This window comes from Pristiophorus japonicus, chromosome 24, assembly GCF_044704955.1.
Source record: "Pristiophorus japonicus isolate sPriJap1 chromosome 24, sPriJap1.hap1, whole genome shotgun sequence".
NCBI classification, from domain to species: Eukaryota; Metazoa; Chordata; class Chondrichthyes; family Pristiophoridae; genus Pristiophorus; species Pristiophorus japonicus.
This window is the reverse complement of record NC_092000.1, coordinates 18,182,425-18,201,755: the sequence shown is the minus strand read 5'-3', so window position 1 is coordinate 18,201,755 and position 19,331 is coordinate 18,182,425. Positions and strand designations below refer to the sequence as shown.

The following is a 19,331-nucleotide window of genomic DNA, read 5'->3' as shown; positions in this document are numbered from 1 at the left end:
TTTCAGTCAGAAGGTTGTGGGTTCAAGTCCCACTCCAGAGACTTGAGAAAATAAATCTAGGCTGACACTCCAGCGCAGTGCTGAGGGAGTTGGAGGTGCCGTGATTTGGATGAGACGTTAAACCGAGGACCTGTCTGCTCTCTTAAGTGGACGTAAAAGCTCCCATGACACTATTTTGAAGAAGAGCAGGGGTGTCGGGACTGGAGGAGGTTACAGAGATAGGGAGGGGTGTAGAGGCTGGAGGAGGTTACAGAGATAGGGAGGGGTGGAGGGGCTGGAGGAGGTTACAGAGATAGGGAGGGGTGGAGGGGCTGGAGGAGGTTATAGAGATAGGGAGGGGTGTCGGGACTGGAGGGGATTACAGAGATAGGGAGGGGTGTAGGGGCTGGAGGAGGTTACAGAGATAGGGAGGGGTGGAGGGGCTGGAGGAGGTTACAGAGATAGGGAGGGATGGAGGGGCTGGAGGAGGTTTTTGAGATAGGGAGGTGTGTCGGGACTGGAGGAGGTTACAGATATAGGGAGGGGTGTAGGGGCTGGAGGGGGTTACAGAGATAGGGAGGGGTGTAGGGGCTGGAGGAGGTTACAGAGATAGGGAGGGGTGTAGGGGCTGGAGGAGGTTACAGAGATAGGGAGGGGTGTAGGGGCTGGAGGAGGCTATCAGAGATATGGAGGTGTGAAGGGGCTGGAGGAGGTTACAGGGATAAGGAGGGGTGTAGGGGCTGGAGGAGGTTACAGAGATAGGGAGGGGTGTGGGGGCTGGAGGAGGTTACAGAGATAGGGAAGAATATCTGGTTATTATCACATTGCTGTTGTGGGAGCTTGCTGTGCTAAAATTGGCTGCAGCGTTTCCAAAAAAGTACTTCATTGGCTGTAAAGACTGTTGGGACATCCTGAGGTCATGAAAGGCGCTATAGAAATGCAAGTCATTCTTTCTTTCATTATCCCATGGTACATGGTGTCCATTAACATTAAAGGAAAGAATCCTGGGGGCCACCAGCCTCTCTCCCGATGTGGTCCAGATAGCCAAGCCTCATGGTGTTGGTGTGCATTTGTAAAATGAACCTTTGTCGGTATTGGCTAAGCTTCACCTTCCCGAGCTAGATATTTGTTTACATCCATTTGCAGCAATTAAGTGTACAGCTCTGTGACTTCCTCAAAACATATAGATGTTACCTGTATTTAGTCATAATGCTCCAGATTAAATTCTGCTCCTCACTGGCAAGTGACTGAACTTCCCTAATTTGATGAAAGTACATCATCGGGCAGTTTTTAATAAGGTGGTTATGGAGGAGGCATACCTGGAAAGTGTGATTCTCTCGAGATTGGTAAGGGGAAGTGGGTCTCACTATTGGCACAATTCCAACTTTAAACCAACGGAAAAGAATGAAGGACTTGTATTTACATAGCACCTTCCACAACCACCGGACATCTTAAAGCGCTTTACAGCCAATGAAGTACATTTTTGTTGAAGTATAGTCACTGTTATCCCACTCTTGAGCACATAAATCCAGGCTGACACTCCCAGTGCAGTGCTGATGAGGTGCAGTCTTTCAGATGAGATGTTAAACCGAGATCCCGTCTGCCCTCTCAGCTGGACGTAAAAGTTCCCACGGCACTATTTCGAAGAAGAGCAGGGGAGTTATCCCCAGTGTCTCGGCCAATATTTATCCCTCAATCAACATCACTAAAATAAGATTATCTGGTCATTATCACATTGCTGTGTGTGGGAGTTTACTGTGCACAAATTGGCTGCCGCGTTTCCCACATTACAACAGTGGCTACATTCCAAAAGTACTAAATTGGCTATAATGCGCTGTGTGACATCGGCTGGTCGTGAAAGGAGCTGTATAAATCCAAGGCTTCCTTTCAATGTCTCTCTCCGTTGAGGCGATTCGCTCCCTAAGCAGAAATATGTCTGCCTTGCGCTTCCCCACAGACACTCGCCTGCTCCGATTCACTCCTCACGGCCAGTCCCAGTTACAGACCCTTCCTGACCTTCGCGACCCTTTCAGCTCGGAACTCTGCTGCGTACAGCAGGCAGAAACTCCTGTTAACTCTCCAAAACCATGGAGAGGCCAAGAGTTTCCCTCCACAGAGAATCTAGTCTGGAGAAGCTACGAGAGAAAAAACAGTCAGGAGAATCGGACACTACTCTCAGCTTTCTGTATCAGACAATTTTCTACCATCACTGTCACTTTCCCCGTAATCTCATGGATTCAATTTTGCTAACAAATCTATTATGTGCCACTTTATCAAGCGCCTTTTGAAAGACCACATATATAACATCAACCGTACTGCCCTCATCCACCCTCTTCGCTACTTCATCAAAGAACTCAATCAAGTTGTCAGACACGAATTGCCTTTAACAAATCCATGCTGGCTGTCATTTATTAATCCTTCATTGTGCTCACATCAGAAACATCCGTTGTTATTCAGACAGACTCCATTGGGCGCACAGGGGACGGGTCGGGCACAGATCCACAGTAGACGGCAAACGCGCTGGCTTCAGAAGATCAAAGAGGACAAAGAATCACAACACTCTCATCCTGGGACTCATTGCGAGGGAGAGTAGAGTCCTTACCGTGACACTGAACCTTTGTTATATCGGTAAAGATACGTTCTCCGTTGTTTGGGACAAAGCCTCCAGCACAGGTACAGTTGAAACCTCCCATTGTATTGCTACAGTTTGCATTGCGCCTGTAAAGTTCTTACTTTACAATACAAAACCACACGAGGCACATTCTGGGGACAAGGTCACTCTGTGACCTCCTCCTTATTCACAGGCCTCCAAAGATGATGACCCTGTATGGGACCTCCCTCTTTATACCTGTGTGATCAGGTAAGGAGTGTCTCCCACAAGTTCACCCCTTGTGGTCAAGGTGTGCATCTAGGTTGAGTGTATACAGTAATACAGTGGTGTTACATTGTGGTTACATACATGACATCACCTCCTCCCGCCCCCCCCCCGCCGCCAAAGTCTTACTGGGATCATAGGTTTAGTCTTTCAGGTGGTCTACGCTCCCTCGTGGAGCGCCGCAGTTGGGGCTCTGGTTGTTGGACACTGACGTGAGTGTCTGTCACCTGTGGTGATTCCGGCCTGTCCGGGCTGACCGCAGGGACTGTGCATTCTTCGAATTGCCCATGTTGCTCGTTCACTGGCAGTGTTGAAAGCTCCATCTCATGGTCTTCTTCAGGTTCCTCCGTATCAATGCTGAACCTTTTTTTTGCTTGGTCCAGATGCTTACGGCATATCTGACCATTGTTGAGTTTTACCACAATGACCCTATTCCCCTCTTTGTCAATTACAGTGCCCTCAAGCCATTTGGGCTCCATGGTATGATTGAGGACGAATGCAGGATCATTTATTTCGATACATCTCCTCCTCGAATTACGGTCATGGTACTCGTTTTGTGACTTGCGCTTGCCCTCAACTATGTTGGTCAGGACTGGGTGAATGAGGCGAGTTTTGAGTGTCCGTTTCATTAATAGCTCTGCGGGCGGGACCCCCGTGAGCGAGTGCGGTCGGGATCTATAGACCAGCAGTAGACGCGATAGGCAGCATTGTAGGGAGGGTCCTTGGATCCTGAGCATACTTGCTTAATGATTTGGACCGCACGTTCCACCTGGCCATTGGAGGCCGGCTTGAACGGCGTAGACCTGACGTGGTTGATGCCATTGCCCGACATAAACTCCCGGAATTTGTAACTTGTGAACCATGGGCCATTATCACTAACCAGGATGTCCGGCAAGCCATGGGTTGCAAAGATCGCACGTAGGCTTTCCACGGTGGTGGATGATGTGCATGAATTCAGAATGATGCACTCGATCCATTTCGAGTACGCATCTACCACGATAAGGAACATCTTACCCATGAACGGGCCCGCGTAGTCAACATGAATGCGTGACCATGGCCTGGTGGGCCTGGGCCACGGGCTGAGCGGGGCCTCCCTGGGGGCATTACCCAGTTGGGCACACATCGTGCACCTGCGAACACAGTGTTCCAGGTCTGAATCAATACCAGGCCATCAAACGTGTGACCGGGCAATGGCCTTCATCAGCACAATGCCTGGGTGCTCGCTGTGGAATTCCCTGATGAATGCCTCCCTGCCCTTCTGGGGCATAACTACCCAGGTGCCCCATAGTAGGCAGTCGGCTTGGATGGAGAGCTCATCCATCCGTCTGTGGAACGGTCTGACCTCCTCAGGGCATGCTCCATGTGCGGGCGCCCAAACCCCAGTCAGGACATATTTCTTAATCAGGGATAGGAGGGGATCTCTGTTTGTCCAGATTTTGATCTGGTGGGCTGTGATGGGGAAGCCTGCGCTGTCAAAGGCATCGACAGCCATGACCATCTCAGCGCTTTGCCCCGCTGCTTCCTCAGTGGTGGCCAATGGAAGCCTGCTGAGCGCGTCAGCGCAATTTTCGATGCCGGGCCGGTGCCAGATGGAGTAGTCAATAGCAGCCAGCGTGAGAGCCCATCGCTGTATGCGAGCTGATGCATTGGCATTGATAGCCTTGCTGTCTGACAACAGGGATGTTAATGGCTTGTGGTCCGTCTCTAATTCAAACTTCCTAGCAAAGAGGTACTGATGCATTTTTTTTGCACCATAGACACATGCAAGCGTTTCCTTCTCGACCATCCCATATCTCCGTTCTGCTTGAGCGAGCAACCTGGAAGCATAAGCCACTGATTGTAGTTGACCCTCAGCATTGCCCTGCTGCAACACGCAGCCAACCCCATAGGACAATGCATCACATGTCAGAATTAATTTTTTACAGGGGTCATACAGGGCCAACAACTTGTTTGAACAAAGTAGGTTTCGTGCCCGATCAAAAGCCCGTTCCTGACAGCCCCCCCAAAACCAATCGCAACCCTTACGCAGGAGCACGTGTAGCGGCTCCAACAACGTGCTCAAATTCGGCAGAAAGTTCCCTAAATAGTTCAACAGTCCCAGGAATGAACGCAACTCTGATGTGTTGCAGGGCCTGGGAGCTCATCGAATCGCCTCTGTTTTGGATTCGATTGGCCGAATCCCATCTGCAGCAACCCTCCTGCCCAGAAACTCAACCTCAGGAGCTAAGAACACACATTTAGACTTCTTGAGTCACAGGCCTACCCGGTCCAGCACCTCCTCCAGGTTGTGGAGGTGTTCCTCGGTGTCTCGACCCGTGATGAGGATGTCGTCCTGGAATACGATCGTTCCAGGAAGGATTTAAGCAGGCTTTCCATGTTTATTTGAAAAATCACGGCTGCTGATCGAATGCCAAACGGGCATCTGTTATAAACGAACAGTCCCTTGTGCGTGGTGATGGTGGTCAGTAGGTTAGATTCGTCGGCCAGTTCCTAGGTCATATAGGCTGAAGTGAGGTCCAACTTGGTGAACAGCTTGCTGCCTGCCAGCGTGGCGAAGAGGTCCTCCGCTCTCGGGAGCGGGTATTGATTTTGTAGGGACACCCGATTGATGGTGGCCTTGGAGTCGCCATAGATCCTGACAGAGCCATACGCTTTTAGGACGGGAACGATGGGGCTCGCCCAGTTGCTGAATTCAACAGGCGATGATGCCCTCTCTCAACAGCCGGTCTAATTCGCTCTCAATCTTTTCCCGCATCACATATGGCACCGCTCTGGCTTTGTGGTGCACTGACCTGGCGTCCGCGGTGATGTGTAGTGCCTTTAAAAGTCCCGACGCCAGGTTGGAATAGTGAATCAAATTGTTGTAGGACTTGTGAGCACGAACTTCACTCCACAGATGACATGTGAACATCCCCCCATTTCCAGTTCATCTCGGCTAACCAGCTCCTCCCCAACAGTGCGGGACCATTGCCCGGGACAATCCAGAGCGGCAGCCGATTCACTGACCCATTGTGTGTGACAGCCAACATTGCACTGCCTAGCACTGGAATGATTTCTTTAGTGTAAGTCCATAATTGTATCTCGATACATGCTAATTTGGGTCTACTGGCTTTAAGTGGCCATAACTTTTCAAATTGCTGAATGCCCATGAGTGACTGGCTGGCCCCCGTGTCCAGCTCCATGCGTACAAAAATACCGTTTAATAAAACCCTCATCGTCATTGGTGGCGTTTTGGTGTATGAACTGTGAATATTTGCCACATGGACCCGCTGAACCTCGGCGTCCATCGATTTGCCCCAAAAGTCATCCTGCCTCAAAGAACCCTCTTCTGGTCCATCCGCCTCATATATTAGCCTGGTTGCAGACTTCCTGCACATTCGAGCTAAGTGGCCACTGAGCTTGCAGTTCCTGCAGACAAACTGTTGAAATCTGCAAGATCTAGCTGAGTGTTTCCCCCACACCTCCAGCACGAGTTTAAGTTTCCATTGTTGGGAACAAAGGGACTATGGCCAGGCATTCTGCACTGACTGTCCCTTTGACTGCTCTTAAGTACCCTATTAGTGGGTGTCAATGGCCCCATCCCGGGCCACATTGTCCACTGTGATGGCGTGAATGTCCATTCAGCCTGCCATTGTCTCTGTTGAAGTCCTACTCTGGGGTCTATTGCTGCCTGGGGAGTGTCGGACTGCCCCTGCCTGCCTGCGGGGCTCTGAGTCGCATCGATGATGTTGACTCCCTGATCCATTGCCGTGTTAGAGGCAGAATTGCGCGCGTATATTATTTTCGTCTCTTCCTCCCCCGCCATGAAAGTTTGAGCTATCAACGCCGCCGCTTCCAAGGTCAAATCCTTGGTCTCAATTAATTTGCGGAAAATTTCCGCATGACCGATGCCCTCGATAAAGAAGTCCCTTAGCATCTCCCCCCTGCAGGCGTCTCTGAACTTACAGAGGCTGGCCAAACGGCGGAGGTCCGCTACGAAGTCCGGTATGCTCTGTCCTTCACGACGTCGGTGGGTGTAGAATCTGTGCCGGGCCAAATGTATGCTACTCGCCGGTTTGAGGTGCTCCCCGATCAATTTGCTGAGTTCTTCAAAGGTTTTGTCCACCGGCTTTTCGGGTGCTAGTAAGTCCTTCAATAGCGCGTAAGTCTTTGGTCCGCAGCTGGTCAAAAGATGAGCCCTTCGCTTGTCGGCCGCTGCATCCCCCAGCCATTCTATCGTAACGAAGCTTTGCTGAAGCCTCTCGATAAAATCGTCGCAGTCTTCAACAACACAGTCACGTTCCTCCGTGCTACCGGTGGCCATTCTCATGGATCATGAATTCTCGTTTTTCGTCGCCAATGTAAAGTCCTTACTCTACAGTATGAAACCACACGAGGCACATTCTGGGGACAAGGTCACTCTGTGACCTTAACTCTTTATTCACAGGCCTCCAAAGACGATGACCCTGCGTGGGACCTCCCTCTTTATACCTGTGTGATCAGGTAAGGAGTGTCTCCCACATGTTCACCCCTTGTGGCCAAGGTGTACATCTATGTTGAGTGTATACAGTAATACAGTGGTGATACATTGTGGTTACATACAAGACAGCGCCCGCAAACTCTCATTGTATCCACACACTCACCAATATCTGTAATACATAAGAAAGAGACTTTACTGACTTAACCAACTGCTGGGAGATCTTTCTAAACATTATTTGGGGGGAGGCGGGGAAGCGGAGGAATGTTTTGCTCATCAGTGTGAAGGACGTTAGGGCCAAGGAGCAATGGTTGAAGTGGGACCGACAGGCACGAATCTGGACTACTGGGCCCCAAGTGATGGGTCCCACTTGCCAATCGGCCATTTCCTGAGGTCGTGAAAGGCGCTATATAAATGCAAGTCTTTGGGGGGGGGGCAAAAGCACCTCTGGGGGGCACAAACGGGGCATGGGGGCACTACCACCTCCCAGGAAATTGCCCTAGAGCTTTCGGGGGGTGGGGCTGTACCGGCAGCACTGCGCTCCGCGATTAATGCCCCAGGCATGTGCGCAAATGGCAATGACAGCATCACGTGCGCGCCGACCCCTTACCGCCCCACGTGGAAATTATCCCGCGCACTGCAAGGCTGGTGCGGGAAAATTCGCTGGTCGGGAATCTTGCGGAAATCCGCTGCCGGGGCACCCCCATAAAGGTACGAGGAGCAATTTCGCCCCCTTTCGTCATCCCATGGGATATGGTGTCCATTAACATTAAAGGACAGAATCCTGGGCGACACCAATCTCTCTCCCGCTGTGGTCCCGATGGACAAGTCTCATGGTGGTAGTGTGCATTTGTGAAATGACCCCTCGTCAGTATTGGCTGAGCTGCACCTTCCCGAGCTAGGCATTTGTTTATATCCATTTACAGCAATTAAGTGTACAGCTCTGTGACTTCCTCAAAACATACAGATGTTTCCTGTATTTAGTCATAATGCTCCAAATTAAATTCTGCTCCTCACTGGCAAGTGACTGAACTTCCCTAATTGGATGAAAAATACATCATCGTGCACTTTTTAATAAGGTGGTTATGGAGGAGGCATACCTGGAAAGTGAGAGACTGTCGAGATTGGTAAGGGGAAGTGGGTCTCACTATTGGCACAATTTCAACTTTAAACCAACGGTAAAGAATGAAGGACTTGCATTTATATAGCACCTTCCACAACCACCGAACGTCCTAAAGCACTTTACAGCCAATGAAGTACTTTTTTGTTGAAGTATAGTCACTGTTATCGCACTCCAGGGACTTGAGCACATAAATCTAGGCTGACACTCCCAGTGCAGTGCTGAGGGTGATGCGATGTTAAACCGAGATCCCATCTGCCCTCTCAGGTGGACATAAAAGTTCCCACGGCACTATTTTGAAGAAGAGCAGGGGAGTTATCCCGGTGTCCCGGCCAATATTTATCCCTCAACCAACATCACTAAAAACAGATTATCTGGTCATTATCACGTTGCTGTTTGTGGGAGCTTGCTGTGCGCAAATTGGCTGCCGTGTTTCTTTCATTGCAACAGTGACTACACTTCAAAAGTACTTCATTGGCTGTAAAGCGCTTTGTGACATCCGGTGGTCGTGAAAGGAGCTGTATAAATCCAAGGCTTTCTTTCTTTCAGTGTCTCTCCTCTTTGAGGTGATTCACCCCCTGAGCAGAAATGTGTCTGCCTTGCGCTTCCCCACAGACACTCGCCTGCTCCGATTCAGTCCTCACAGCCAGTCCCGGTTACAGACCCTTCCTGACCTTCGCGACTCTTTGGGCTCGGAACTCTGCTGCGCACAGCAGACGGGAGCTCCAAATCTATGGAGAGGCCAAGAGTTTCCATCACAGAGAGTCTAGTCTGGAGAAGCTACGAGAGAAAGAACGGTCAGGAGAATCGGACACTACTCTCAGCTTCCAGATTGCAGCCCCATTGTAGCCCCAGGATGTGGGTGTCGCTGACGGGGCCATAATTTATTGCCCATCCCTAATTGGAGCCCGACAGGGACCTCCGACTGATCCAAGTTTAACCTGATTTTACCAAAGACCAGAAGCCAGACTTATATAACTTTAAAAAGCCTAAATGCAAAGAGAAAACTGAAGAATGAAATCAGATGGATTGGAGGAGGATGATTGTCAATATTTACTGCGAAATCAAATGGAGGACCTTTAAAATAATAGTGCTGGACACGGGGGACAAATCCCTGCATCCTTTCAACACGCGCAGAAAGAGGCACAAATTGTGAACCACTTCTTTACCTTGGCAGTTTGTCCTGTTGGTAAAGTTGGTGCTTCCTGATGGGTTGATGTATCCTTTCTTACAGGTACAGTAGTAACTCCCTGGTGTGTTGTAACATTCTGTGTGTGCACCGCACAATGCTTTTACAGTATTATCATCACCATCACACTCATTGTCATCTGAAATGGGGAGAAACAGGATTATGCGATTGCTTGGTTAAATTAAGTGACACAGTGGGAACCAGTGAATCTTTCTCTCTGGGAGTTAGAGAGGGGATTAACGCTTCTGATCTCATATTGGTGCACGGTTGGGGCATAAGTTTTAATTTTACACACTTCTTCCCAATTCTACCTCTGCTGGGCATGCTAAGGGTCCCAGAAACATGCTCCATTCATATGGTACATTCCATTTTGGCCAGCATTTATTGCTCATCCTTAATCGCTCTTGAGAAGGTGATGGTGAGTCACCTTCTTGAACCATTGCAGTCCGTGTGGTGAAGGTGCTCCCACAGTGCTGTTAGGGAGGGAGGTCCAGGATTTTAACTCAGCGACAATGAAATGGTGATATATTTCCAAGTCAGGATGGTGTGTGACTTGGAGGGGAACATGGAGGTGGTGGTGTTCCCATGCACCTGCTGCCCTTGTCCTTCTAGGTGGTAGACGTCGCGGGTTTGGGAGGTGCTGCCGAAGAAGCCTTGGCGAGTTGCTGCAGTGCATCTTGTCGATGGTACACACTGCAACCGGTGATGGTGGGAGTGAATGTTGAAGGTGGTGGATGGGGTACCAATCAAGTGGCTGCTTTGTCCTGGATGGTGTCAAGCTTCTTCAGTGTTGTTGGAGCTGCACTCGTCCAGACAAGTGAAGAGTATTCCATCACACTGCTGACTTGTGTCTTGTAGATGGTGTAAAGGCTTTGGGGAGTCAGGAGGTGAGACACTCGCTGCAGAATACTCAGCCTCTGACCTGCTCTTGTAGCCACAGTATTTATATGGCTGGTCCAATTAAATTTCTGGTCAATGGTGACCCCCAGGATGTTGATGGTGGGGGATTTGGCGATGGTAATGCCATTGAATGCCAAGGGAGGTGGTTAGATTCTCACTTGTTAAAAATAGTCAATGTCTGGCACTTGTGTGGTGTGAATGTTACTTGCCATTTATCAGCCCAAACCTGAATGTTGTCCAGGTCTTGCTGCATGCGGTCATGGACTGCTTCATTATCTGAGGAGTTGTGAATGGAATTAAACACTGTATAATCATTCATGAACATCCCCATTTCTGACCCAATCATGGGGGAGGAGGGTCATTGATGAAGCAACTAAAGATGGTTGGGCCTAAGATGGTTGGGCTGCCTGAGGAACTCCTACAGTGATGTCCTGGGGCTGAAATGATTGACCTCCAACATTCACAGCCATCTTCCTTTGGGCTAGTCATGACTCCAGCCAGTAAAACGTGGGTGAGAAGGTTGTTGATGAGTAAGTGCCGCTTGATCGCGTTGTCAATGGCACCTTCCATCACTTGGCTGATGATTGAGAGTAGACTGATAGGGAGGTAATTGGCCGGATTGGACTTGTCCCGCTTTTTGTGGACAGAACACACCTGGGCCTGGGGAGAAGCTGTGGGAGAAAGAACGCCCACATTTGCAGACACCATGACGACACTGGTTGCAAACAATAAACTTTTTCCCTTTGCACAAAGAGAATTATGTTCATAAAATGAAGGAGTCAGCTCCATTTAGCGTCAGTGACAAAGCCCATCACTGTTACTGCCCTTTTCTTTGATTGTCCTCTCCATTGCCCATTGTGTGTTGTTACTCTCAGCAAGTACAGGAACACTGTGTAACATCAACTGTAGATCATTCCAACATCTTTTGTTTGTGGTGACAAGGTATCACGGGTCAGTGATGACAGATTCCAGGTGAACTCCAAGGAAGAGGAGGTAGAAGAAAAGAAGAGCAAAAGGAAGAGGAGAAAGAAGAGGAAGAGGAAGAAGAGGAACCAACTTGTATTTATAGCACGACTTTAACATAGTAAAATGTCCCAAGACGCTTCTCGGGAGCGTTATAAAACAAAGTTTGACACTGAGCCACATAAAGAGCAATTAGGGCAGGTGACCAAATGCTGGGTCAAAGAGGTAGGTTTTAAGGAGCGACTTAAGGCAGAAAAGAGAGGTAGAGAGACAAAGAGGTTTAGGGAGGGAGTTCCAGAGCTTGGGGCCCAGGCAGCTGAAGGCACGGCCACCAATGGTTGAGCGATTATAATCAGGGATGCACAAGAGGGCAGATTAGAGGAGTGCAGATATCTCGGGGGGGGAGGGGGAGCGTTGTGGGGCTGGAGGAGATTACTGAGATAGGGAGGGGTGAGGCCTTGGAGGGATTTGAAAATAAGGACGAGAAATTAATTTTTTATCTTCCAAGGAATAAATGGCTTCCTTATTCATCTTACCACAATGAACCACCTCACACTTTGCTGTATTGAATTTCACTCTGGAAGCTTGTTTACGTTGTCCTATATTTCGGTGCAGTCCTCCATATCATTAGCTATACCCTCACCCCACCCCCTCCCCACCCCCCTCACCCATTGCAATTTGGTACAATCTGTAAATTTGGACACCATACCTCCAACTGTTTCTCAAAGTGAGTTTACAAACCTTGCTGCCATCCAGACCATTGTTAAAAATATATGAGAGCGGAGGAGAACAAGAGGAGAAGCCAGTCTCCAGGTTATGACTCACCAATGCAGTCCCTGTCCGTTGTACGATAGAATCCAGGTTTGCATCCCTTCGCTCTCCCTGGACCCCATCCATTGCCAAAGTAGATCACTGGGAGGAAAAGAAAATGTTCATGTGTTTGAAAAAAATATTCGCGTCAAATCCCATCCACTCATTACCCCTGTGCTCGCTGATCTACATTGGCTCCCAATCCGCCAATATTACACAGGATATACAGCACAGAAACAGGCCATTCGGCCCAACCAGTCCATGCCGGCGTATCTCAGATCTAAACTTCTAGGACCTCCATGGCCTCACTTCTCCCTTTCTCTTTACCTCCTCCAGCTCTACAACGCTCTGCGATCTCTGCGGCCTCCCACCCTCTGAGAACACTGGCCTCTTGTGCATCTCCGAATTCCTTCACTCCACCACTGGTGGCCGTGCCTTCAGCTGGCAAGACCCTCAGCACTGGAGTTCCCTCCCTAAACTTCATCGCCTCTTTCTCCTCCTTTAAGACACGGCTAAAAATCCGAGTGCTTTGGCCAAAACGTTTAGTCACCTGTCCCAACGTCTCCTTCTTTCAGAATAAGGGGCCGCCCATGTAAAACGGAGATGAGGAGGAATTTCTTCTCTCAGAGGGTCGTGAATCTTTGGAATTCTCGAATATATTTAAGTTGGAGATAGATTTTTGAACAATAAGGGAGTCAAGGGGACTGGGCGGGGAAGTGGAGTTGAGGCCAAGATCAGATCAGCCATGATCTTATTTGTCATGTATCCTACATGGGCACTGCAGTGGGAGACTTGTAGGTTATCTGTGCCAGGCCTAGTATAAAAGGCAGGCCACCATGTGTGATTCTCACAGGGCTCACCAGTGCCGTTTTAAAGACTATGTATGTAAAGGCAGTACAAAGGGCCACCTCCAGCGAATGTGTAAAAGAAATATGACTCACTGTGTTGATGAAGAGTCTGCAGATGGCCATGAATCCAGCGTGGATTATGAAGCGATAGTCAGAGAGGCAGCTCAGCCCCACGATGAGGATGGAAGTCGAGATAAATGGCATTCCAGTCTTCATGGAAGTGGACACAGGGGCGAGCCAGTCAGTACTGAATCAAGAAGCCTTTGAGAGGCTATGGGACAATCAGGCTGAACGACCCAAGTTGGTCCCAGTTCAGGCAAAGCTGCGCACCTACACCAATGAACTTATACCAGTTGTCGGTACTGCGGATGTAAAGGTACTCCATGATGGCGCGGTGCACAATTTAACCCTGTGGATTGTTGCAGGAGATGGACCAAAGCTACTCAGAAGAAGGTGGATGGAGAAGATCCATTGGAGCTGGGACGATTTTATCCCTCCAGCGATCAACGTCCCCCGCGCTCAGAGGCAAAGCAAACCCCCACCTGAGGCTGGATCCGACACCAGAGAGCAGGCCAGCACAGCACCCGAGGCACAGACCGCTCAGCACGACTGCGTGGAGATGATCCAGCTGAGACGACCTGAACGCACCTTCCAGGCTCCAGTGGCAGGACTCCGGAGGAAGAAAATCAGACCCAGAGGTGACTTCCCAGCTTCGGTGGCAGAACCCGGGGAGAAGAGGATCATAGCAGTCGACATCGTGGATGGAAGAAAGATGGCGCCCAAACCACGAGGTGAGGCGCTGAAGAAAAAGATGGCGGCGGCTGGACCAGGAGATGCAGTGCTGATGGAGCAACATGTGGCACCAAGCGAAGAAGAGGATTGGGGTAAAGATAGCAAGGCTCTCTTAAAGGAGGTCCACAACTCACCACACTTAAAGGGACAGATCCACACTCTCAATCAATGTGACAGCAACTGTGAGTTCGATATAAAATGTGTAATTGATGATCAGAGTTGCGTACATGCAATAAGCAAGGAAAAGTCGCGCGATTGCGATCATGTAAAATGTGTAATTGATGATCAGAGTTGTGTGCATGCAATAAGCAAGGAAAAGTCACACGATTGCGATCGGAGCTACAGGTTATTTACAATAAGTAATGAAATGTTGTGTGATGTAGGATTTCAACTGCATACAGTCAATGCAGCGGGCAAACACCCATCGGGAGCACACAGGTCCAGCGAGCTACCGAATGTGTAGCCTGCGTCCCTGGGACCAGAGTGATGCACCACGAGTGTGGCCACAAGCAGCCAATACATACAAGCTGCGGAGCAAGTGATCTCAGGAGGTCAACAGCACCGGTATCGATACCCTGCCCCCGATCGGTTCCACATCTCAGGCACCTGATGGCACCAACCGCCACGAGCCTGAAAGAGCAAACTGCGCTAAGGCACAGCCCTCAGACACTATCGCCAACAAGGCTACACCTGAGAACGAAGGGTCACCTGCAACGGTTCTTCCAAATGGGACTGGGACCAGCCAGGATCCTAAACCAAATAACACCCAGGCAAGCGAGTCAGCAGCTCCCTGTGCACTGATAGACGACTGCCCCTCAGGGAGCAGCAGCGACCCAGGGCGCAAGGAGAGGTCAGGGAGGTCACAGGCATCTGTCAACCTGCCCGACACTAGAAGCAACGGCAAAAGCCCCAAGAGCAGGCAACTTGAGCCAACCGGGTTCCCACTGTCAGCACTGGGCACCACGCCATCACCAGACTACCTGGACACCATCCAGCAGTTCTGGCATTAGTTTGTCCTCACACACTGACCCCAGCACTCACTCCAAGTATATTCCAAGTATCTACCTCACCATTCAAATATACATACCTCGGTACCATGAATGCAATACTGTAAGTGCAAATTTTTTGGGGGACCTGAAGAGATATGAATGTAATGAGCCAATGGCACAATCTGTATGTGGCGGGGGAGGGGGGTGGGGGGAAGCAGGGGGGGGAGAGAATGGAGTGGTCATGGACGCACAAACAGAAGTCACCAGCAACTCTACTACCAACGAAACACCACCTACTCACTCAAGCTAGAAACAACCCTCCAAGGGTTAACCAGATAGAGCTAAGCCCAGAGCACAGTCAATGCAAAGGCGATTTACACTAAGGACTTGGGAGAGAGTGATGTCATATATCCTACATGGTTACTGCTTGTACTATTATAAGGTGTGCCACCAGAGGGCACTGCAGTGGGAGACTTGTGGGTTACCGGTACAGGTGTGCCAGGCCTAGTATGAAAGGCAGGCCACCAGGTGTGATCTTCACTCTGGAGTTACATTAAATGGACTAAGGTCACTACAGTTCAAGCATAACACATTGTCTCGTGGAGTCATTATTAGAGCATCTGAAGACATATTATTGAATGGTGGAGCAGGCTCGAGGGGCCAAATGGCCGACTCCTGCTCCTATTTCTTCTGTTCTCGTATGGCTCGGTATCAATTTTAGCCTGACTACGTTCCCGTGAAGCACCTTGGGACGGTTTATGATGTTAACCACGCTAGATAAATGCAAGTTGTTGTTGTACGGTCCTTTTTGCTTTTGCAAAAGTTGTTAATCAGCTTGTTTCCCTTTTGAAATGAAAACCTTGAACAGCAGGGCTGAAGAGCGGGACTCATTTGTACTTGATAGCCAATGTCAGCATGAAACATCCCCAGGGCAGGCTGAGTGGGAGGTCAATCTGCTCCCCACAGCCCCCAACATGTGCCTCAAGCCCAGTTGCAGAAGGTGCACCCGACAGCCCTGGTGTCACGGGCTTTTTCCCAGCTGCTGAAGTAATCGGGACTTTTCCCGATGAAGTTTTAATACCAGCTTTTAGGGAAAACTCACATTGTCCGCATGCCAGACACGAGACTCCCAAAGCAAGCGCTCCACTTGGAACTCCTTCACGGCAAACGAGTCAAAGGTGGGCAGAGGAAACGTTTCAGTGACACCCTCAAAGCCTCCCTGATAAAGTGCAACATCCCCACCGGCACCTGGGAGTCTCTGGCCAAAGACCGCCCTAAGTGGAGGAAGTGCATCCGGGAGGGCACTGAGCACCTCGAGTCTCATCGCCGAGAGTATGCAGAAAACAGACGCAGGCAGCGGAAAGAACGTACAGCAAACCAGTCCCACCCTCCCTTTCCTTCAACGACTGTCTGTCCCACCTGTGACAGGGACTGTGGTTCTCGTATTGGACTGTGCAATCACCTAAGGACTCATTTTTAGAGTGGAAGCAAGTCTTCTTCGATTCCGAGGGACTGCCTATGATGATGATTAGGGAAAACTCAAAGAATGGACTAGAAACACCACACTTTTAAACTTGACCAGAATCAAGGGCATGCTGGAAAGCTTGACTAAGTTGGAAAACGTTATTATTGTTTCAGACTGTTAAAGTCTGGCCAAGACTTTGTTTTTGCAGAAATAAGGGGCGAGGTTAAAGAAAAGACATCCGCCTGGCCAGGCCTCGGAGAGCCCGTCACAGACATTAGCAAACTGTTTTAGCACCAGAAAGAACGATATAAAAACAGCATTTTAGTAAGGTCGATGAAACAGACCAGAAGCAGTGCCCAAGAAGGACGGCCACAAAAAATTAACCCGTCCATCTAAGAATTGACCATTCTGAATTTTGAGCTGTACTACTGACTAAGGTGGTAAACAATGCTCTCTGTAAAGGAAAGAAAGACTTGCATTTCTATAGCGCCTTTCATGACCACCAGACGTCTCAAAGGGCTTTACAGCCAATGAAATACTTTTGGAGTATAGTCACTGTTGTAATGTGGGAAACGCAGCAGCCAATTTGCGCACAGCAAGCTCCCACAAACAGCAACGTGATACTGACCAGATAATTTTTTTTTTTGTTATGTTGATTCAGGGATAAATATTGGCCCCAGGACACCGGGGATAACTCCCCTGCTTTTCTTCGAAAGAGTGGCCGTGGGATTTTTTACACCCACCTGAGACAGCTGACGGGGCCTCGGTTTAACGTCTCATCGGCACTGGGAGTGTCAGCCTAGATTTTTGTGCTCAAGTCCCTGGAGTGGGACTTTGAATCCACAACTTTCTGACGTGGGCGAGTAGTGCTGCCCACTGAGCCACGGCTGACACCGAGCTACAAGGGGCACATGAGCAGAGGACACGTCTATCTGACCGGACTGGGCTGAACTCACACCCAGTTCTCCGAGGTGTCAGGATCTCCCACACCCCGCTTTGAGGTGTGAGCCGGGGGGGAGGGCGGTGGGGAGGGAGGAGGCCGGAGCCACTGGCTTGAACTCCGCAAAGCCGAGCTGTGTTTAAGGGGCTGTGCGAAGAGACTTCCTGCGCTCACGGTACGACTCGTGGCGATCGCGCCTCTGGTATAACTGCTGCCGCAATGGGGCTTTGGGTTTAACCTGAGAGCCTCTCTCAGTCTCTTGCTGCGCAGCTTTTGCCCAATTACGCTGCTCACGGTGACATTTACATAGAATCTACAGCACAGAAACAGGCCTCTCGGCCCAGCTGGTCTATACCAGCATTTATGCTCCACACGAGCCACCTCCCAACTCACCACACAGTTACACTTAAAACACTGAATGAGGGCTTTATCCCATGAATGAACACAGCTGAGGCACTCATCACCACTGCTGGTCAAACTTCCATTCCCCATCCGGATTAAGTTACACATTCAACACGGTTTCGGTCATTATATGTCACAAATTGCAATATAAATTTGTGATCTTTATCTTGAAACTGCCTAGACCCGTCACCCCATTTCAGCAACCCCCTTACTCACCCAGGATCAGGCACAGAGTTCCTGATTTCATGATTTGCCCACGCTTTGGTCTCTCAGGACCTGTGACTCCAGGTAGCACCTCTCACACACTGAGCAGAGCGGATCGCATACTCAGCCCTTCTATACTCTCCACGTCACCGACAGGAACTGCCACTCTGCTGGAGGGAAACTGTGTTCTTACAGTTACACAAACATTCATGACAAAAAGCATAGTAGCTATGTCAGCAATGGCTCAGGGGATAGGACTGTCACCTCTGATACAGAAGGTTGTGGGATCAAATCCCACTCCAGGGACTTGAGCACAAGAATCTAGGCTGACATTCCAGTGCAGTATTGAGGGAGTGCTGCATTATCGGAGGTGCCGTCTTTCGGATGAGACGTTAAACCCAGGCCCCGTCTGATCTCTCAGGTGGACGTAAAAGATCCCATGACATTATTTCGAAGAAGAACAGGGGAGTTATCCCTGGTGTCTTGGCCAATATTTATCCCTCAATCAACATAACAAAAAAAACAGATGATCTGGTCATTATCATGTTGCTGTGTGTGGGAGTTTGCTTGTGCACAAATTGGCTGCCGCGTTTCCCACATTACAACCGTGACTACACTCCTAAAGTACTTCATTGGATGTAAATGCTTTGAGATGTCCGATGGTCATGACAGGCGCTATATAAATGCAAGTCTTTCTTTTCGTGTGTTTATAAATGGTCAGTAACAGTGCGTGTTATATATGGACAGTAACAGCATTACAACAACAAATGTAACGCCCCTGTTTAAAAAAAGGAAGCAGACAAAAAGCAGGAAACTATAGATCAGTTAGTCTAACATCTGTGGTTGCGAAAATGTTGGAGTCCATTATTAAAGAAGCAGTATCGGGACATTTGCAAAAACATATTTCGGTCATGCAGAGTCAGCATGGATTTATGAAGGTGAAGTCATGTTTGACAAATTTGTTGGAATTCTTTGAGCACTTAACGAACAGGGTGGATAAAGAGGAACCAGTGGATGTGGTGTATTTGGACTTGCAGAAAGCATTTGACAAGATGTCACATAAAAGGTTACTGCACAAGATAAAAATCTACTAGGTTGGAGGTAATATATTAGCATGGATAGAGGATTGGCTAACAGAAAACAGAGAGTCGGGATAAATGGTTCATTCTCAGGTTGGCAATCAGTAACTAGTGGGGTGCTGCAGGGATCAGTGCTGGGACCCCAACTATTTACAATCTATATTAACGACTTGGAAGAAGGGACTGAGTGTAACGTAGCCAAGTTTGCCGATGATACAAAGATGGGAGGAAAAGCAATGTGCGAGGAGGACACAAAAAACATGCAAAAGGACATGGACAGGCTAAGTGAGTGGGCAAAAATTTGGCAGATGGAGTATAAT

The 19,331-nt window shown here is 49.3% G+C and overlaps 1 protein-coding gene across 2 annotated transcripts in view; it reads right to left on the bottom strand.

The window, feature by feature from the left end:
• LOC139237827 (adhesion G protein-coupled receptor E2-like) overlaps nt 1–18,068 on the bottom strand; it is an 86,909-nt gene extending 68,841 nt beyond the window's left edge. For both annotated transcript variants that reach the window (XM_070867055.1, XM_070867057.1), the window contains exons 1-3: nt 17,945–18,068; nt 12,308–12,394; nt 9,600–9,758 (exon numbers count right to left, since the gene is read on the bottom strand). In XM_070867055.1, the coding sequence (XP_070723156.1) occupies nt 9,600–9,758; nt 12,308–12,394; nt 17,945–17,975 (277 nt within the window). In that variant the 5' untranslated portion in view covers nt 17,976–18,068. The remainder of the gene's footprint in view (nt 1–9,599; nt 9,759–12,307; nt 12,395–17,944) is intronic.
• Between the last annotated feature and the right edge of the window lie 1,263 nt (nt 18,069–19,331).